This window comes from Bos javanicus, chromosome 15, assembly GCF_032452875.1.
Source record: "Bos javanicus breed banteng chromosome 15, ARS-OSU_banteng_1.0, whole genome shotgun sequence".
Taxonomy (NCBI): Eukaryota; Metazoa; Chordata; class Mammalia; order Artiodactyla; family Bovidae; genus Bos; species Bos javanicus.
In genome coordinates, this window is record NC_083882.1 from 56,472,208 (window position 1) to 56,494,560 (window position 22,353).

Here is a 22,353-nt window from a genome sequence, read left to right on the forward strand (position 1 = left end):
GGAGTCCCCGGCGGGGCTGGAGTAGGCGGTTTCTGGGCTCCTCTGGAGGCCTGTGACCCAGTAAAGACACTGAGGCGCATCCCTGCACAGGTTTTATCAAGCCAGGGCTTGATTGAAGCCTTCATCCCACCCCCGCCTCAATAAAATCAACCGCCCCTCCTACAGAAGCTCAGAGGTTCAGATAGAAAACTGCCTCAGGGATGTCAGGAACGCCTAACCCACAGCCAAGGGCGTGTCTAGGCGGGGCCGGCGGCCCAGGTCACACCCCTTCCCGAGAAAGGAGGGGGCAGGGCGGTCCCCGGGCCTCGGCCTGGGCTCTGCGCCGGCCGCGGTGGGCGGGGTCTCTGGCCCGGCGGGTCGCTGACGGCGCCGGGCCCCGCCCCTCAGGGACGGAGGGCGGGCGGGACCCTAGACTAGCGCGCCAGCAGGGCCAGAGCCGGCCTGGGAGCCCGCGGAGCCGATTGCGGCCAGTGGAGCGCTTGGGCGGCGGCGGTGCGCGCGATGGCTCCCGCCGGGGACCGCGAGGGCTACTGGGGTCCAACGACCTCCACGCTGGACTGGTGCGAGGAGAACTACGCGGTGACCTGGTACATCGCAGAGTTCTGTGAGTGCGGGTGCCGGCCTGAGGCGGGAGCGAGGGAGGGAGGGCGCCGGTCTGAGGGGGAGACGCCGCGTGAGGAAGGCAGAGGGCGGACCTGGCCGCCGCGGGAGGCACCGGGCCTGGCCGGGGGAGGTGGCGTAGGGGAGACCGGGCCAGGGGACTGGAACGGGAATGTTGCGGAGGAAGGCAGCAGCTAGAGCAATCCGGAGTGGCGAGTGAGGAGGGCCAGTCTGGACGGGTTGAGGGGCCTTGAGATAGGGGGGCGGAAGAGAAGTGGAGAGCCCTTGCTGGACCTAAGGGGAAAGCCCGAGGGGCAGGGCTGGGAATGGGGACTCCGCTGCCTGAGGGGCGAGTGGGGGCAGCCCAAGAAGGGCTCGGGACAGTGGGGGACTCTGCTTGTTTGAATGAGGGCCCGGGACACCTGCTCCCACTGTTGCTGTCACCACCTTCGTCATAAGGGCGCAGGAGAAGGGAACAGGTCCTGGCTCAATCTTCCCCCAAATACGTGAAAATACGGTCTTTCCCTTCCTCTTTCTCTGTTCTGTGAGACCTCTTCGGTCACTTTACAGGGAACGGTTTTCCCAGTGTCAGATCCCGACCCCTGTCCGTACCCCCCAGCCCACTCCCACCCGGGATATCTTCGGGTACCAAAGATCACCTCCTGTCGGAGTACGATCATTCGTCTATCTCCTTGTGTCCGAAGGTAGACGGCAGCGTCTAGTCAGGACCTTCCGGCTCGTGCCAGGCCTCTATGGGCACAAGGGTTCCAGTCCCTACTCCACCCTGCCTCCTCTCCGACTACCTGACAAAGGTAAAGGTTCTTCTGAGGACAGTACTTGCACTGATTGCACCCACTGAGGACTTGGGGAAGAATCCTCTTCCAGTTGCTGCCCTTGACTGGTCCCTTGGGGCTTTGCGTGTGTATTTCCCCAGATGGACGTTCTTGCCAGGCGAGGAGAGCTCAGGAAAAATCTGCCACTTCTTTTTTGTAGTTTACTTTGGTAAAGTTTTAAGAGCACAATATTTGATCCTTCAGGTACCTGCTTCTGGCAAAGTACATAGAATATTTTTTGGCTCACTATTACTGCCTTCTTTTAATTGGCTCAACTTTCTCAGGACTGGAAGCAAAACCCTTTTTTAGCTAAACTTCCCATTGTTGGATCTTTTTCCCCCAGGCATGTGTTTGGTTTTGTGGGAGAGACAAGACTTTCTTGCCTGCTGATCCTCCTTTATTGGGTTCCCCGGTAATTGACTAGCATTAAAAAAAAAAAAAAGATTGTTTTCAAGACTTTTAGTACCATTTTCTTTAAACTGTGATTTAGGCTGAGAGTTACTTTTCCTGAACTACTAGTTAAATTAATAATTTTTACATAGTAATGGATGGATATGGACAAAGGGATCATTTGTAGTGTAATTATTTGGCAGCTCAAATGTTGGAAAAGGAAGTGCTTTACATATTTGTTAGATCACTTTGACAAGCCCATACACGGTCCAGAGGAGGTCCATGAGAGAAGGGGCTTAAAATTGTGCTTTCTGAACTAGAAATGTGTAATGTGGAAAAGTGAAACTCAGGAATCTTCAAATGTTATGGGGCTCTAGTATAGAATAGATAAACTTCCTGTATTTTTCTAGAATGTGAAATTAGAGCCTATGGTTGGAAACTACTTGTAAGGGGAGAGATTTTGGTTCAACATAAGGAAAATTAAAAAGTTATAATCATTGAATGGATTGATTCGAGAGGTAGAGGGCTTTCTGTCACTAAAAGTGTTAAAACAGACCTTGCTAGGCTAATTCACATAGAATAGTTTAGAGGGAATTAATTGTTTGGTGGGCTTCACTGATGGCTCAGTGGTAAAGAATCCGCCTGCCAATGCAGGAGACTTGGGTTTGGTCTCTGGGTCAGGAAGATCTGGGGAGGAGAAAATGGCAGCACACTCCACTATTCTTGCCTGGAAAATTCCATGGACAGAGGAGCCTGGTGGGCTACAGTCCGTGGGGCCACAGAAGAGTCAGGCATGACTTAGCAACTAAACAACTGTTTGGTGGAGAAAAGGGATTGGCTTCAGTTGGACTTTAGGTCCTTTGCAGCTTTATGGGTCAATATAGGTAATAATGACTGTTAGTTTAGAGTCAAGGATTAGAATCAAAAGAGAAAACTGACAGTTAAGTCATGTGAGATATGAGAGAGCAAGATACTATTGTTCTGACAGATAGCTCTGAGAAATGGGAAATGGCTTTGGTTCTTAATGTCCTCAGAAGAGGAAACTCTGAGCAGACTAGGTATCAGGGAATGCAAGAAGAGGATGAGTGAGTGTTGGCTGCCTTTTGCACATGTACCATGGAAGAAAATGATCTGAAAGAATTTAAGGGCAGCCTTCTTAACCAGTAAGTAGTGGGTATCTATTCATATCTGAATATGAGACTTTATCTTTGAAAAATAGGCTGATTAATAATGTGTTTGGGCTCTCCAGGTGGCGCATTGGTAAAGAATCTGCGTGCCAATGCAGGAGACATGAGTTTTGATCCCTGGGATTAGGAAGATCCCATGGAATAGGAAATAGCAACCTACTTCAATATTCTTGCCTGGAGAATCCTATGGACAGAAGAGCCTGGTGGGCTACAGTCCATGGGTTAGGAAAGAGTTGGACATGACTGAAGCAACTTAGCATGCACGCACAATAATGTGCTTAAAGCAAGGCAACTTTATCATGATTAAAATATTTATAATAATGATAGAAATATTAAGGATAATGATAATGGTGATAATAGCTATATATAAATGCTTACTATGTATCACAATTTGCTAAGCACTTCATATATCTTATCTTTTTTGACATTTACTATAATTCCAAAAAGAAGGCATTATTATCCTTATTTCACAGATTAAGAAATTGAAACCCTAATAAGTAATTTAAGGTTGCAGAAAAGTCGGGTAGAGATAATATTCAAGTTGAGGTCTGACTCTAAAGTTACTATACCATATTATTTCTATCACGTATTCATTGTTTTGCCCCAGCATGCAAGGGATGAGGACAAGCAAGAAGTAGTATACTATCACAGATGACAAATTAAATAACTCTTCAGGAAGCCTATCTCTCAGCATTGGGTATGTGTGTTTTGGGTAATTTAAAAACAGGTTTGGGGAATTGCATGTAAAGATGGCAGCAGTTCTCAGTCACTAAAAACCCTTAAACACAATCTTCTTAACATCATCCAATTTGAGTTCATATTCCTTTTTTGTTTAAGCAGATTTTAACAAAGGAAAAGGTAGTTTCTTTCTTTTTTTTAATAGTTTCTTTTTTTTTAAGTTGATAATTCGGCGGGGCTGGGTCTTAGTTGCTGCATGTGAACTCTTAGTTGAAGCATGTGGGATCTAGTTTCCTGACCTGGGATCAGATCCAGGCCCCCTGCATTGGGAGTGCAGAATCTTAGCCACTGGACCACTAAGGAAGTCCCTTTGATGGTTTCTCTTTAGTTGTGAAATACTAAATACCTTGATGTGCCAGAACTTACAAGTACAGACAGTCCTCACTTTGTTTAGTAGGGTGGGACAATGCAAATGACTATGCAAGTTAAAACCTAGCTAATCAGTCTTAATACTCAATGAGAAAACTTATGAGTGTTCTGTGACTTTTACAGGTTTTTGTCAAACATTGTAAATCCTCATTGTTAGTCATAAATATATGAAAAAATAAAAAAATATTAAAACATACTTTTTTTTCAGTCACTACGTTGTGTCCGACTGTTTGTGATCCCATGGCCTCATGGACTGCAGCACACAAGGCTTCCCTGTCCTTTACTATCTCCCAGAGTTTGCTCAAACTCACGTCCATAGAGTCAGTGATGCCATCCAGCCATCTTATCCTCTGTCATCCCCTTCTCCTCCTGCCCCCAATCCCTCCCAGCATCAGATTCTTTTCTAATGAGTCAACTCTTTGCATGAGGTGGCCAAAGTACTGGAGTTTCAGCTTTAGCATCATTCCTTCCAAAGAACACCCAGGACTGATCTCTTTTAGAATGGACTGGTTGGATCTCCTTGCAGTCCAAGGGACTCTCAAGAGTCTTCTCCAACACCACTGTTCAAAAGCATCAATTCTTCGGCGCTCAACTTTCTTCACAGTCCAACTCTCACATCCATACATGACCACTGGAAAAACCATAGCCTTGACTAGACGGACCTTTGTTGGCAAAGTAATGTCTCTGCTTTTGAATATGCTATCTAGATTGGTTATAACTTTCCTTCCAAGGAGTAAGTGTCTTTTAATTTCATGGCTGCAATCACCATCTGCAGTGATTTTGACATTAAAATCATTGAGAATTAAAATGTTTTATTTCTATGTCAAAGAACTGATCTAGAGTAGTCTGAGTAGTACTTGCCTTCTTGTCATGTAACCTATGATATGGAATGAGTACTTTTTTTTTTTTCTTCTGTGCCTTGGTGGATTGTCTTGATCCTTTCTAAGTTTGGATCACTTTTCAACATTTCATTCTTAGCACTTTGTGGAATATTTCTGAGAGTTCCTTTAATGCACAGTTTTTGCTGGTGTCACTTCTGGTCTTTTTCTTCATTCTTTTCTCACAACCAGTTTCTTTTGTAACTCCATTTATGTTTGAATTTTTTTTCTAACGGTTACTTTTTAAAAAAATTTTATTGAAGTATAGTTGATTAACAGTGTTGTGTTAATTTCAGCAAATGTGCAGCAAAGTGATTCAGTTATACATATGTACATTCTTTTTCATATTCTTTTCCTTCATGGTGTATCACAGGATATGGAATGTAGTTCTCTGAGCTATACAGTGGGACCTTGTTTGTCCATTCTCTGTGTAATAGTTGAAGTGAAGTGAAGTCGCTCAGTCGTGTCCGACTCTTTTCGACCTCATGGACTGTAGCCTACAAGGCCTCTCTGTTCATGGAATTTTCCAGGCAATAGTACTGGAGTGGGTTGCCATTTCCTTCCTGGGGATCTTTCCCACCCAGGGCTCGAACCTGGGTCTCCCACATTGCAGGCAGACACTTTACTGTCTGAATCACCAGGGAAGCCCATATAATAGTTTGCACCTGCTAATCTCAAACTTCCAGTCATCCCTCCCCCACCCCAACACTACTACTTTTTTTTGTTTCTTTTCTGCATTTTCATCATTGTTGGCCTGTTCCACCTTTCAATTATCCATTTTTGTAAAATGCCACGTATATTCCTCACCGGGAGACTAGGAGGCAACTTAGCTACATACGTTGCCCTCTGTATGTGAACTAAAGAGCAGATGTGCAGTGACTAAACACCAAGAGACTTTGCCTTGGGCTAGGATTATTCAAGCTAGATAGGCGTTGGCTCTTCTTACAGATTTGCTGCCCCTCTCCCCATCCTGTTCACAGGAGTTGGGCAGAAGGGAAGCAGGGCAATCAGTCTTTCACCGCTATGATGGGATTCTCTTAGATGGGATAAAACAACTATCCTTTGTTGCCAATGCAGCAGGAGACTAGAGAGGCTTTAACCAGCTACCTCTGCCATACACATGTGCTACTTGTGTCTTATTGCACACTTTTCCTTCCTTTTTTCAGGCCCTTTCCTACTGTCTTCTCTGAATAGTGGCCTCTAGGAATTGAGCATACTTCAGGCTTCTTTTGGCCCTGGGGTTCTGTGGGCTTGGTGGAGGTGGTGTCCCTGTCACCTTAAGGAAACAGTCTTTTTCCTGAGAGTTATTGACAAGCAAACAGCACTGCCTCTGACTCATGGCTCAGAAACACCACTGAAGAATGAAGGCTAAATGGAGGGCCAAATTCATGGTACCAGAGGGTTTGGATTTAATGTATACAAGTCAGAGATGGCCAGTAAATTGTTTCAGTTGCTGTGATGAATATATGTATACATTGGAATGCAAGGAAGGGGGGTACTTATTAAAAACTTAATGCATAAGGGCTTTACAGTGTTAGTGCTGGAAGAACAGCTAGCTGTTTGTATGCTTATTTATTAATCATTGTGGAAAAACACAAGTAACATAAAATTTACCATTGTAACCATTTTTCACTGTACAGTTCTGTGGTGTTAAGTACGTTGACATCGTTGCACAACCAATCTCTGTGACTCTTTTCATCTTGCAGAACTGAAACCCCAAATCCATTTACCAACTCCATTTCCCTCCTTCCTCCCTACCCCTAGACCCTGGCAACCAGTCTTCTGCTTTCTGTCTTTATGAATTTATATAAGTGGGATCAGCAGTGGGTTTTTTATTTGCAACTGGCTTATTTCATTTAGCATAATGCCCTTATGTAGCATTTTGTACCATGTATTAGAATTTCCTTCTTTCCAAAGGCTGAATAATATTTCATTATATGTGTACACTGCATTTTGCTTATCCATTCATCCACTGATGGACACATGGGTTGCTTCCTCCTCTTGGCTCTAGTGAATAGTGAGGCTGTGACATGGGTGTACAAATATCTCTTTGACCCAAAAGTGGAATCTCTGGTTCATATGGTGATATTGCAGCTATTTTAACCTTTTCATTAGAAAAAAATCATTTTATATTTTATTATTTTCTTTTTTGGGCAATTTATTATTTTTCTTACATAAATTGTAACTTAATATTCTACATAAATTATAATTATTAATATACTTTATCCCTATTTAAAATAATCAAAAGCACATGTGACTGTCAATCAGAGGATATGTTACTACACTGTATTGATTCATATGAGATATATAAGGTAATATATTACCTTAATGTATTGCTTTAATTCTAGTCCAAAGAAAAGCAGCATAATATTTTCTTTGCAGCCTTATTTCAGATAAATTTGACTTTTGAGATATTGAAAATAGCCAATAGAAATAGCTAACATTATAGGACACTTATTAGCCAATAGAAAAGCTAACATTATACAACACAATGTGCAAAGCCCTGTGTGTATATTATCTTATAAGAATGATTATTATAATCCTTATAACTCTTTTAAAGTTTAGGAAGGTTAAGTAACTTGCCCTAGGTCACAGACTATTAAGTGGCAGAGCTTAAGTGACCCGAGGGCCATCTAATTCTAAAGCTATCCTCTTAACTTATCTTGCCTCCTTCCATTACTACTTTTTCAGACTTCAGTGAGTCCAGGGACCTCAGGTTCATAACTAGTGGTCTAACCTCATTTTACATATAAAAAGAAGAACCTTGAGAGTTAACATGATTTGCCCAAGATTATATTGCAAATTAGTTATGAAACCTAGACCAGAATCCACATTCAGTTGTTTCTCAGTATGGGAAATGGTAGAGCTGAGGAGGATGATGTCATATCTTGTTGATGTCATACTGTTAATGAGTTACCAGGTCATAGGACTTCCTCAGAACAAAAAGTGTGCCTAATGAATTATTTTTTTGTTGTGAAAATACCTAACAACTATAGAGTGCTTTACAGTAGTGCTGCTCAGATTTTCATGTGCATGTGAATTACCTAGAGGTCTTGTTAAAATGCATATTCCAGTACAGTAAGTCTGGAATGTAGCCTTGCTGCTGCTGCTAAGTCGTCGTGTCCGACTCTGTGTGACCCCATAGACTGCAGCCCACCAGGCTCCCCGTCCCTGGGATTCTCCAGGCAAGAACAGTGGAGTGGGTTGCCATTTCTTTCTCCAATGCATGAAAATGAAAAGTGAAAGTGAAGTTGCTCAGTCGTGTCCGACCCTCAGCGACCCCATGGACTGCAGCCTTCCAGGCTCCTCCATCCATGGGATTTTCCAGGCAGGAGTACTGGAGTGGGGTGCCATTGCCTTCTACGGGAATGTAGCCTTAGATTCTGCATTTCTTATAAGCTATCAAGTCATTACTATCAAGTCTTATAAGCTATCAAGTCTGGAGATTATACTTGGGAGAAGCAAGACTTTATAGTTCACAAAGCATTATTCTTTTTTTCCTATGGGATGTAAGTATCATCCCTGTTTGTAGGTAAGAAATCAAGTTCAAAAGGATAAATGACTTGTTCAGGATCATAGGGCTGGTACTGGAATCTAGGATTCTAACTTGAAAATCAAGTTAGGTGTTGCTCACCACCCTCTTCCCCAACCTTGCTTCCAGGAATAACAGGCCAAAAACACTGCATGTGAAGAAAAGTTTGAAAATGATGGTCCTAGGTCATGAGCCAAATTGAATTTAAAATTGAATGTATTACATTTTCATTTTGGAAACAATTTTCATTTGTTCCTGATATCTAAGCCAAGCTCAAGCCAAACTATCTTTTAGACTTTGGTCTATATTTAGAAAGCCTTCAAAGAAATAGAGGAAAACAACAGAATGGGAAAGACTAGAAATCTCTTCAAGAAAATTGAAGATACCAAGGAAATGCTTCATGCATGGATGGGCATGATAAAGACAGAAATGGTAAGGACCTAACAGAAACAGTAGAGATTAAGACGAGGTGGCAAGAACACACAGAAGAACAATACAAAAAAGGTCTTAATGACCCAGATAACCATGATGGTGTGGTCGCTCACCTAGAGACAAATATCCTGGAGTGTGAAGTCAAGTAGGCCTTAGGAAGCATTACTACGAACAAAGCTAGTGGAGGTGATGGAATTCCAACTGAGCTATTTCAAATCCTAAAAAATGATGCTATTAAAGTGCTGCACTCAATATGCCAGCAAGTTTGGAAAACTCAGCAGTGGCCACTGGACTGGGAAAGGTCAGTTTTCATTCCAATTCCAAAGAAAGATGATGCCAAAGAATGTTCAAACTACCATACAGTTGTTCTCATTTTACAGACTATTAAGATTATGCTCAAAATCCTTCAGGCTAGGGTTCAGCAGTTATGTGATCAAAGAAATTCCAGATGTACAAGCTGGGTTTTGAAGAGGCAGAGGTACCAGAGATCAAATTGCCAACATTTGTTATATCATAGAGAAAGCAAGGGAATTCCAGGAAAACATCTGCTTCATTGACCAGGTGAAAACCTTTGACTGTGTGGATCACAACAAACTGTGGAAAATTCTTAAGAGATGAAAGTACCAGATCACCTTACTTGACTCTTGAGAAACCTATATGCAGGTCAAAAAGCAGCAGTTAGAACCACATATGGAACAACTGACTGTTCCAAATTGGGAAAGGAGTATGACAAGGCTGTATATTGTCACCCTGCTTATTTAACTTATGTGGAGTGGTGGTGGTTTAGTTGCTAAATCATATCTGACTCTTGTGACCCTGTTGACTGTAGCCTGCCAGGCTCCTCTGTCTATGGGATTCTCTAGGCAAGAATACCGGAGAAGGCAATGGCACCCCACTCCAGTACTTTTGCCTGGAAAATCCCATGGATGGAGGAGCCTGGTAGGCTGCAGTCCATGGGGTCGCTGAGGGTCGGACACAACTGGGTGACTTCACTTTCACTTTCACTTTTCACCTTCATGCATTGGAGAAGGAAATGGCAACCCACTCCAGTGTTCTTGCCTGGAGAATCCCAGGGACGGCGGAGCCTGGTGGGCTGCCGTCTATGGGGTCGCACAGAGTTGGACATGACTGAAGCAACTTATTAGCAGCAGCAGCGGCAGCAGACAAGAATACTGGAGTGGGTTGCAATTTCCTTCTTCAGGGGATCTTCACAACCCAGGGATCGAACCCAGGTCTCCTGCATTGCAGGCAGATTTTTACCAACTGAGCTACAAGGGAAACTCATATGTGGAGCATATCATGTGAAATGTCAGGTTGTATGAATCACAAGCTGGAATCAAGACTGCTGAAGAAATGGCAACAACCTCAGATATGCAGATACCACCACTCTAATGGCAGAAAGTGAAGAGGAACTAAAGAGCCTCTTGATGAGAGTGAAAGAGGAGAGTGAAAAAGCTGGCTTGAAACTCAACATTCAAAAAACTGAAATCATGGCATCTGGTCCTATCACTTCATGGCAAATAGAAGGGGAGAAAATGGAAACAGTGACAGAATTTATTTTCTTGGGCTCTAAAATCACTGTGGACAGTGATTGCAGCCATGAAATTAAGAGATGCTTGCTCCTTGGAAGGAAAGCTATGACAAACCTAGACAGAGTATTAAAAAGTAAAGATATCACTTTGCCGACACAGGTCTGTATAGTCAAAGCTAAGGTATTTCTAGTAGTCTTGTATGGATGTGAAAATTGGACCATAAAGAAGGCTGAATGCCAAAGAATTGATACTTTTGAAGTGTAGTACTGGAGAAGACTCTTGAGAGTCCCTTGGACAGCAAGGAGATCAAACCAGTCATTCCTAAAGGAAATCAACCCGTGTATTCATTGGAAGGATTGTTGCTGAAGCTGAAGCTCTAATATGGTGGCTATGTGATGCAAAAAGCCAACTTATTGGGAAAGATTCTAATGTTGGGAAAGATTGAAGGCAAAAGGAGAAGGGGATGGCAGAGGATGAGATAGATAGATAGCATCACCAACTCACTGAACATGAATTTGAGCAAACTCAGGGCAATAGTGGAGGACAGAGGAACCTGGTGTGCTGCAGTCCACGGGGTCTCAAAAAGTCGGATACAACTTAGCCACTGGACAACAACTGTATTTAGTAATTAGTTGTAATATAGTAGTCCTTACTTATGTTCCAAGACCTTTAAGGGATGCCTGAAACAGCCTTCTATAGTAGACCTTCCTTATGTTCCAAGACCCTTAAGGGATGCCTGAAACAGCCGTATATGGTAGACCCTTGAACAACCCCAATCCTCTATATAGTTGAAAATCCACATACTGATTTACAGTTAGCCCTCTATATCCCTGGTTCTGCATCTGTGGTTTCAGCCAACTGTGGATTGTGTAGTGTTGTAGTATGTATTTATTGAAAAAAATCCACATATAGTGGATTTGCACCATTCTAGCCAGTTTTTGTTCAAGGGTCAACTGTATGTACTATGTTTTTTCTTATATACACTTAAGATAAAATTAATTTATAAATTAAGCTCAATAAGAGATGAATAACAGCTAATAATAGAACAGTTATGCAAAATACTGTAATAAAAGTTATGTGACTGTGGTCTCTCAGAATATCTTATTGTACAGTTCAGTTCAGTTCAGTCACTCAGTCGTGTCCGACCCTTTGTGACCCCATGAATCGTAGCACTCCAGGCCTCCCTGTCCATCACCAACTCCCGGAGTTCACCCAAACTCATGTCCATCGAGTCAGTGATGCCATCCAGCCATCTCATCCTCTGGCGTCCCCTTCTCCTCCTGCCCCCAATCCCTCCCAGCATCAGGGTTTTTTCCAATGAGTCAACTCTTCACATGAGGTGGCCAAAGTATTGGAGTTTCAGCCTCAGCATCAGTCCTTCCAATGAACACCCAGGACTGATCTCCTTTAGAATGGACTGGTTGGATCTCCTTGCAATCCAAGGGACTCTCAAGAGTCTTCTCCAACACCACTGTTCAAAAGCATCAATTCTTCAGTGCTCAGCTTTCTTCATAGTCCAACTCTCACATCCATACATGACCACTGGAAAAACCATAGCCTTGACTAGACGGACCTTTGTTGACAAAGTAATGTCTCTGCTTTTGAATATGCTATCTAGGTTGGTCATAACTTTCCTTCCAAGGAGTAAGCGTCTTTTAATTTCATGGCTGCAATCACCATCTCCAGTGATTTTGGAGCCCAAAAAAATAAAGTCTGACACTGTTTCCCCATCTTGCTACTGTAGGAATGCCCAATTTAAAGCTTGCCAGTTGAAGAGAATTATGACCTTGATAAAGGATGACTGTTCTTTGGTTAAGAGCAGCCATAATTAGGTAAACATTTGGCCCCTTTTTGCCCTTCCTTCAGCTTGTCTTCTTTTTCTTCAGAAGTAACCACTATCTTAATTCAGTGTTTCATTTCCTAGCCTTTTACCACTCATGCATTCCTAAAACACACAGTTTAAGTTTGCTTGTTTTACTTTTTATGTGAGTGAAATTTTGTGTGTGTATATATATATATATATATATATATATATATATATATATATGTTCTTCTGCAACTTTTTTTTTTTTTCACTCAAATTGTGGTCCTTAGTATCATCCATGTTCCTGAGAATTACTTACATTGATAAGTTAGATAGTTGATTTTTCTCTTAACTGTTGTTTAGAATTTCACTGTATGTACACAAATCCTTGGCTACTTCTCTGTTTAAGAGATAAAATTTAATTATTACACCTTCTCCTGAGTGTGGGCCAAATTTAGTGCCTTGTTTCTAATAAAATAAATTAGAAGTAATGTGATGAAACTTTGCACACTAGGTTATAAAAGGCATGACTACTTCCCTCTTGTCCTGTTTCTTGGATCACTCATTCTGGGGGAAGCAAGCCCTCATGTCATGAAAAGTCTATGTAGTGAGGAGCTGAGGCCTCCAGCCAATAGCCAGGAGAATTAGCCATCTTGAAAGTTGATCTTCCATGTCCATTTAGGCCTTCAGAAGACTTTGGAGCTGGCCAGCATTTTGACTGTGTCCCCAGGAAAGATCCTGAATCTGAACTGCTTCCATATTTTTGAAGCAAATTATGTGATGTGATAATTGTTTGATGGTTTAAGCTGCTAAGTTTTGAAGTAATCTGTTAAATGAAATAGATAATGCATCAGTTTTTATTTTAAAAGCCTACTGGGATTGTGTTATACCTGTAAATCAGTTTGAGGAAAACAGACATCTTAAAAATGTGAGTCTTATAATCCACCATCTTTTATTTCTCCATGTATGTAGGTCTCCTTTAATTTCTCTCAATAGTTTTCATTGTGGAGGTCTTAAACATCTTGTTAAATTTATTTCTAAGTGTTTTATATTTTTTGATGTTCTTATCAATTGTATTTTTAAGATTTCATGTTTCTCATTGTTGCTAGCATAAAGATTTAAAATTGATTTTTGTTTATCATCCTTCTATCTTCTACCTTGCTAAACTTGGTTATTAATTTTTTGTCACTAAGTAAACAATCATGTAATCTGTGAATAGAAATTTCACTTCCTTCTTTTCAATCTTTTTGCATTTTTTTCTTGCCTTATTACATGGGCTAGGTCCTTCCAGTACATAGTTGAATAGAAGTGACATGAGCATAAAGCTTTGTCTTTCCTCGTTTAAGGAGGAAAGCCTTAAATGATTCATTATTAGATATGATGGGGTTTTTTCTGTTGTTGTTATTATTAGATAAACTCTAGGTTTTTTTTTTAGACCTCTTGTTGAGGAAATTCTTTTCTTTTCCTGACTTGCTTGAGTTTTATCATGAGTGGGTTTTGAATTTTGTCAAATAGTATTCTATATCTATTGAAGTGATTTTGTCCTTTATGTTAACACGATGAATGAAATTTATTTTTTTTTATTTCACTGATGGACAAACTTTGCATCTCTGGCCCATTTGGATATGATATATTATCATCTACATCTATGTCTGGGTTTGATTTGCCAGTACAGTTGCCCCTTAAACAACATGGATTAGAACTGTGTGGGTCTACTTTTATGGGGATTTTTTTCCCAGTGAATATGTGCTACAGTTCTGCATGGCCTGTGGTTGGTTGAATCTGCCAATATGGAATCCATGGGCACAGAGCCCATGAGTGGAGTGTGACTGTAAAGTTCTGCTCAGATTTTTGACTGCTTGGAGGGTTGGTGCCCCTAACCCTGTGTTGTTCAATGGTTAGCTGTGTTTTTGGTAAGGATTTTGTGTCTTTGTGAGAGATAATGGTCTATAGTTTTGTTTTTTGTTATGCTTCTTTTGTCAGTTTTTATAGATTGTATTTTTCAAGAAATTAATTTTATGTAAATTGTTGAATTTTCTGGTATTCTCTTATTGCTCTTTTAATGTCTGTAGAATATAAGGTGATCTCTGCTCTTTCATTCTTCATATTGGTAATCTGTATATTCTCTTTCTTGTTGATTAATTATCCTAGTGGTTTATTAAATGTTGTTTATCATGGCAGATGTACAACCTCTTGCTACTAATATGTTAATTTTCTCCATTTTTTTATTCTATTCTCTTTTTACCTTATTTCTTATTCAGTGTATTTTTTTTTTTGTAGTTTCATGAGGTATAAGCTTAGAATAGTAATTGTAGACCTTATTTTTCAAAACAGAATCATTTATAGTTACAAATTTTTTTAATATACTATAACTATACAACACATTTTTATATGCTTTATTTCTATTCTTCCTATGATTCCTTTTAAGTGACTCATAGGTTAAAGAATAAATCACAGGGGATGTAGAAATAAACTATTGATTATTTTGTCTAATTCCCGAATATTTGAAATTTGCAAGTTGTTTTTTTTTTGTTACTGATCTCTGGTTTAATTTCATTATGTTCAGAAAATATTATTAAATTATTCTAAACTTTTTGGCTTGTTTTATGGCTCTTCATAACCCACTGCAGTGTTCTTGCCTGGAGAATCCCACGGATGGTGGAGCCTGGTGGGCTGCCATCTATGGGGTCACACAGAGTCGGACATGACTGAAGTGACTCAGCAGCAGCAGCAGCATGGCTCTTCATATTGTATACTTGGTGAATGTTTCACATGATTTTGAAAATAATTTATATTCTGCTCTTTGTGCATGTAGTAATTCTATAAATGTCAGGTCAAATTGGTTGATAGTGTTGTTTAAGTCTTCTGTGTGAGTTCAGTTCAGTTCAGTCGCTCAGTTGTGTCCGACTCTTTGCGACCCCTTGAACTGCAGCACACCAGGCCTCCTTGTCCATCACCAACTCCTGGAGCTTACTCAAACTCATGTCCATTGAGTCGGTGATGCTATCCAACCAGCTCATCCTCTGTCATCCCCTTCTCCTGCCCTCAATCTTTCCGAGCATCAGGGTCTTTTCCAGTGAGTCAGTTTTTCGCATTGGCCAGAGTATTGGAGTTTCAGCTTCAGCATCAGTCCTTCCAGTGAATATTCAGGACTGATTTCCTGTATATTTACTGATATATCTGTGTACCTCTATTAATTATTAAGAGGAGTATTGGAATCACAAATACTATACTACAACTATAGTAGTATATTTTCCTATATCTCCTTTCTATTCTTATATGCTTTGATGCTACATTTTTAGATTTATACACTTCAGGATGTAATCTTGAGGTACTCACCTTTTATCATTATGAAATGTACTCCTTTTTCTCTGGCAATATCCTAATATTCTGAAGTCTATTTGTCTAATATTAATGTAGCCATTTATCTTTCTTATAACTTGTGTTGGTATGGTACTTTTCTATACTTTTAATTTTATCCTCTTTATTTACTTTAATTAATTCATGTGGCTATGCTGGGTTTTGTTGCTGTGCTTAGACTTTCTCTAGTTGTAAGAGGGAGCTACTTTCTAGTTGCAGTGCATGGGCTTCTAATTACACTGGCTTCTTTTGTTGTGGAACATGGGCTCTAGGTGCTCAGTAGTTGTGGCCCACAGGCTTAGTTGCCTCATAGCAGGTGGAAACTTCCTGGACCAGGGATCCAACACATGTTTCTTGTATTGGCATGTGGATTCTTAACCACTGGGCCACCAGGGAAGTCCCCGAAAGTGCTTTGCTTATAGTCACTTATAGTTGGCTCTCTCCCTCTCTCCTTTTTTTTTTTGGTCTAGTCTGATAGTCTGATGTTTTTGTTTGTTTGTTTGCCAGGTCAGCGGAGGGGGACGTGCTGTGCAGCTTGCAAAATCTCAGTTTCTTCCACCAATCAGGGGGGTTGAACTTTAACCATTAGGCCACCAGGAAACTCTCTGATGATTTCTGTTTCTTAATTAGTTCATATAGTTAATTGACATTTAATGTAATCATCACTGTGATTAAGTTAACATCTTGCTATTTATTTTGTATTTTTTCATCTCTTTTTTGGGGCTTGTTTTCCCTCACACTTTTCCTGACTTCTTTTAAATTAACTTAGGGGTGTGTGTGTGTTTAGTTGTTTTATTTCATCCTGTTTGCTAGCTTCTCCACTACTTCTCTCTTTAATTCCATTGCAGTTTGCTGTGGAGTTTACAGTATATATCTTTATTATAGTTTACCCTCAAATAATATTATACCACTTAATGTATAATGTTGTAATGTATGCTGCTGCTGCTGCTAAGTTGCTTCAGTCGTGTCCTACTCTGTGCGACCCCATAGATGGCAGCTCACCAGGCTCCCTGGTCCCTGGGATTCTCCAGGCAAGAGTACTGGAGGGGGTTGCCATTGCCTTCTCCGTTGTAATGTATGAGTTGGCTTAAAACTCAGCATTCAGAAAACTAAGATCATGGCATCTGGTCCCATCACTTCAGGGCAAATAGATGGGGAAACAGTGGAAACAGTGACAGACTTTATTTTTTTGGGCTACAAAATCACTGTAGATGATGACTGCAGCTGTGAAATTAAAAGACGCTTACTCCGTGGGAGAAAAGCTATGACCAACCTAGACAGCTTATTAAAAAGCAGAGACAAAAATAAAAAGCAGAGACATTACTTTGCCAACAAAGATCTGTCTAGTCAAGGCTGTGGTTTTTCCAGTAGTCATGTATGGCTGTGAGAGTTAGACTATAAAGAAAGCTGAGCACCGAAGAATTGATGCCTTTGAACTGTGGTGTTGGAGAAGACTCTTGAGAGTCCTTTGGACTGCAAGGAGATCCAACCAGTCCATCCTAAAGGAGATCAGTCCTCAATACTCATTGGAAGGACTGATGCTGAAGCTGAAACTGTGATACTTTGGCCACCTCATGCAAAGAACGGACTTATTGTAAAAGACCCTGATGCTGGGAAAGATTGAAGGCGGGAGGAGAAGGGGACAACAGAGGATGAGATGGTTGGATGGCATTACCGACTCAATGGACATGAGCTTGAGTAAACTCCATGAGTTGGTGATGGACAGGGAGGTCTGGCGTGCTGCAGTTTACCGGGTTGCAAAGAGTTGGACACGGCTGAGCAACTGAACTGAACTGAATGTAGAATGTGATAACCTTGAATTATATACTTTAACTTGCTTATAGTACACTTCTGTTGGTAATAAATTTTGTCAGTTTACATTTGTCTGAAAATGTCTTTTTTCACCTTCCTATTTGAAACATTTTTGCTGGGTGTAGAATTCTTGTTGAATAGTTATTTTCTTTCAGCAGCTAACAACTTGTTAGATTGTCTTCTAGTTTGGATTTTATTTGTTTGTTTAGGGAGTCATCATTTATTGCTATCTTTATTCCCTTTGCCATTTTTCTTTATCTGCTTTTAGAGTTTTCTCTTTTGTCTTTGATCTCAGTAGTTTATTGTTATGTTCCTTAGTGATAATGTGGTGATGTTAATGGTGGTTTGTGTGTGGTAATCTTGCTTGAAGTTTCTTCATCTTCTTAGGCCTGTCGATTGATTTTTAAAAAAATAAAATTTGGAGTATTTTAAGTCAGTATGGCTTTAATATTTTCCTACTTTGTTTTCTGTTTTCTCCTTTTTTTAGTACTTCAATTATACATGTGTTTTTTAATAGTCTTTTACAGATTTATTTATTTAACGATTTTAAATTATTTATTTGGCTGCACTGGGTCTTAGTTGCGGCACGCAGGATCTCTGGTTGTGGCACATGGGATTGTACCCAGGCCCCCTGGGTTGGGAGTGCGGTACTGGACCAACAGGCAAGTCCTGTACACGTGTTACATAGTTATTATCTTACTTGTCCTTTGATTCTTTTTTCTTGCCTGTTTCACTTTGTGCTTCAATTTGTATAGGTTCTATTTCCTTAGTTTCAGGTTCACTGGTCCTTCTGTTAAGCACATACAATGAATTTTAAAATTTCAGATACTGCATTTTTCAGCTATAAAAGTTTCATTTAATTTTAAAAATAGTTTATGTATTTCTCTTTGTCATATTCATTTTTTTTTTTTAATCCTTGAACACATTTGTAATAGGTGTTTTAAATCCTCATCTACTAGTTCTGCTGTTCATCATTTCTGGGTCTGATGTTTTTCCCCTGGTGTTGGGTCACATTTTCACATTTTCCTGATTCTTTGCATGGAAAGTAATTATATAAATATGTTAATCTACAGTTATATCTGGTTAGGGAAAAAAAAAAAAACCTTGAAAGCATCTCCAATGTAAAGAATAGTTTCAAGTACGGTGCAAATAACTTTTTTTTTGAGCCATTTGAAGGTATGTCACTAACATAATTCTGTTACCCCTCATACTTTATTGAATATTTCCTTCAAAGGAGGATGTTGTCCTACAATAACCACAATACAGCTACTAAAATCACAATGAACATTGATGTATTACTGCCATCTAATCCTATAATCCCATTTAACTTTTTTTTTAGTTTTCCCAAAAATGCCCTTACTAGCAAGAGTATCTAGTCCAGAATCACATGTTACATTTAGATCACACATCTATTTAGTTTCATTCTGTCTGGAATAGTTCCTAAAGTTTTTTTTGACCATTATGACCGTGATAATTTTGAAGATGATATACCAGTTTCCTTATAGAATGTTTGCTAATTTGCTTACAGTCTAAGAACCCCTCCCCTCACCAGGATAGTGTAATTCTTGCAAAGGAAAAAACTCTTTCCTCAGATCAGGTTAAGATTTTAACCTGATCAGACTCTCAAAACCAGAACCCTTAAATTCTAGGTAAAAATTAACTCAGCACACATACTATGCATCTTAATAATCAGTAGAACCTCAAAGTAATTGCAAGAGGAAAGAAATCCTTACAGTTCTGTTATACAGTTGTCTTGCACGCCTTCTAATAACCTGAAGATTCTCTCAGTATAAACAGTTTGAAGTACATAGTTCTGAATAGTGTAGAAACAGGCAGGCTCCTCAGAGGGAGACCGGTGAAGGTCATTTTTACCTTTCTCTGCTTGCTGTTATCTCAGTCCTACCTTGAGCCATTATTCTTCAGTTGCTGCTCTCGTTTTGGTTGATCTAAACACTAATTGTTGAAATTAAATAAACAGCAACCCTCAAAACTTTTTAAGTAAGAAATCCATTAGAAATCACGGTTTTACTTTTAAGTATGAAGGGAGAAGGAGAATCCCAAAGCTCTTCTAACAGAGAAATATCACAAGTATTTCTCTTTTAAAAACAAAACTCTGAACAAGTAACAAAAAATTATCAACAGGACAACAGACCAGCAGGTTTATCTCTGATGGTTGGTTATGGGTCTACCGTTTTATTATTTTTATGTTAGTTTTCTCTGTTCTTTCATATTTTGATTTTTTTTTTTTTTTACTTTTTGAGAATTTTATTTTAACTTTCCATTTCCTATTGGCATTTCATCTGTAGTATTTATTTAGTGGTTTCTTGAGGGATACAGTGTATATCCTTAACTTTTCACTGCCCACTTCATGAAAAATTTAGAAATGTGTAGAATAAGTCAGTTATATAGGTCCATATCCTACTTTCCTTGTTTTTATGCTGCAGTTTTTTTTTTTTTTTTATCTAATATGTTATGGGCTTCCTTTGTGGCTCAGCTGGTAAAGAATCCGCCTTCAATGTGGGAGACCTGGGTTTGACCCCTGGGTTGGGAAGATCCACTGGAGAGGGGAAAGGCTGCCCACTCCATTATTCTGGCCTGGAGAATTCCATGGACTGTATAGTCCATAGGGTCGCAAAGAGTTGGACATGAGTGAGTGACTTTCACTTTCACGTGTGTTATGAACGTCACAACAACTATATGGTAAAAGTAAGAAAGTTACAAGTAAATTGAAAGAAAAAGGCATAATATCAACTTTTGTACTTAGCTGGGGGTTTACCGTTTCTAATGTTTTTCTTTCCCGTCTGAGGATCTGTATTTCCTTCTGGTATCATTTCCCTTCAGCAAGTCTAGCATCTTATGTTTATAAACTTCTATCTTTACCATATTTTAGAAAAGATTGGTCAGTCTTTACATATTCTCTTCTGCCTCAGTCTCTGTCTCCTATCATTTGTTTCTAGTTCAAGTATGTTGGACTGTTTGATGTCATCTAACAGGACTTTTAAGGTCAGATCATTTTACAAAATATATTTTTTTCTCTCTCTATGCATGTGCAGATTGGATAATTTTGATTAATCTGTCTTCAGGTTCACTTTTTTTCCTGTCATTTTTTTCAGTGAATAATTTATTTCAGATATTGCATTTTTTCAGTTTTAGAACTTCCATTTAGTGCTTTTTAAAATCATTTCTATTTTTCTCCATGAATTCCCTCTTTTCATTATTGTTAGCATATTTTGTCTTGTCATTGGTTTAATTTATTGAAGATTATTATTAGATCTGCTTTAAAGCCCTTGTCTGCCTGGGTGATCTGGGGATTCATCCCCAGTTGATACTCTTTTCTCTTAAGAATGTGTTTCATTTTCCTGGTTCTTCCTATGTTAAATAATTTTAGATTTTATTTTGGATAGTAAGAATGTTAAATTGTGGAGATTCTGGGTTTTTTTGTTGTTTTTTTTCCTGGTGAGTGTTTCTTTGGTTTTAATTGACAGTTATCTTGACTGACTTGAGTTTAACTGTAAGCTCTTATTTTTTGGCCATTGTCTCTTTTGCCTTTAGCTGAACTTCTTTCAATCTGTCACATACATGTGGGTTTTTCTAATGGGACAAATATAAGCAGACAGAATTTGGAGATAACCTTCTTAGTGTTGTTCCTTTTAAGGATTTCTCCATTCTCTTCAGTGGTCATGTTTCTTCTGACTTCAGTTTCTTGGTTTCCCAGGCTAGAAAGCCTATAGTGTTATATTCTACTGCTCTTTGTGTGTTGTACTTTGCCCAAGGCCGAAAGCTGGGTAAATAGGAACTTGCTTTGTACAGCTCCCCTTCTTCAAGTATATACTCTGCATTAGAGTCTGCTTCTCTTATACTCTCCAGTGCTTTCATGTAAAGTCTCTCTTAGTATTATTCCAGATTTTACCATTTTTATGAAGAAGAATTAGACAGTAAGATCTTACTTTATCATTACTGAAAACAAATGTATTATTACATTCTCTCCTCTTTATTTAGATGTTTTTCTATAGGTTCTTGAACATGGTTATAATAGCTGGTATAAAATTTTTGCCAGTTTCAGGGGACTTCTCTGGTGGCCCAGTGGTTAAGAATCCACCTTGCACTGTAGGGGACGTGGGTTTGACCCCTGGTTCAATTCAGTTCAGTTGGTCAGTCATGTCTGACTCTTTGCAACCCCATGGACTGCAGCACACCAGGCTTCCCTGTCCATCACAAACTCACGGAGCTTTCTCAAACTCATGTGCATTGAGTTGGATGATCCCTGGTGGGGGAACTAAATCCCATATGCCATGGGACAGCTCCTCCTGTGCACTGAAGCTACTGACCCTGTCTGCTCTGGAGTCCGTAACTCAAGCACGTGTGCCGTGACAGAAATTCCCATGTGACCTGATGCAGCCAAATAAATATTTTTAAAAAAAATTTTTGCCACTTCCGTTATCACTGTCATTTCTAGGTAGTTTCTTTTGACTGATTGATTGTCTTGCTTTTTAAACTTAAATAGCAATTTTTTTTTGATGTTGGAATTGTAATGTGATGTTGAATGACTAGACTGTTTTTGTTGTCTTCTTTAAAAGGGTGTTTGGCTTCTTTTTGGCCAGTGATTAAATTTCTGATCAGCTTATCCTTTCATGGCTTGTTTTAAAACATGTTTTGGGGTGGGTTTAGAGCTGTTGTCTTTACTCTTTTGCTAGTTTTGCTTCATTACTGAAAACAGGACATTTCTGGGATCCCTACTGCACGCCTTAGGGATTGAATGCATTCTGTGTGATCTCTCTTCTGTCTGCTTTGTTAGCTGTCCTTTTACGGCTCTATAGTAGTTTCCCCCCAGTTGTTCTTTCCTCTGCCTAATGGAGCCGCACTGTGTGCACGTGCTGCTTAGTATT

At 39.8% G+C, this 22,353-nt stretch overlaps 1 protein-coding gene across 6 annotated transcripts in view; it reads left to right on the forward strand.

Annotated features, from left to right (window-relative positions):
- Positions 1 to 273: 273 nt before the first annotated feature.
- Positions 274 to 22,353, forward strand: part of ACER3 (alkaline ceramidase 3) — a 158,980-nt gene continuing 136,900 nt past the window's right edge. The window contains exons 1-2 of one of the 6 annotated variants that reach the window (XM_061380941.1): positions 371 to 604; positions 1,309 to 1,412. Coding sequence is in view for 2 of the 6 variants with exons in the window: in XM_061380942.1 (XP_061236926.1) it covers positions 502 to 604; positions 1,305 to 1,412 (211 nt within the window). In the remaining 4 variants the exon portion in view is untranslated. Of the gene's footprint in view, positions 605 to 716; positions 817 to 1,304; positions 1,413 to 20,706; positions 21,403 to 22,353 lie in introns of those variants that run through there. The other 5 variants (XM_061380942.1, XM_061380947.1, XM_061380943.1 and 2 more) reach the window with 5 other exon arrangements.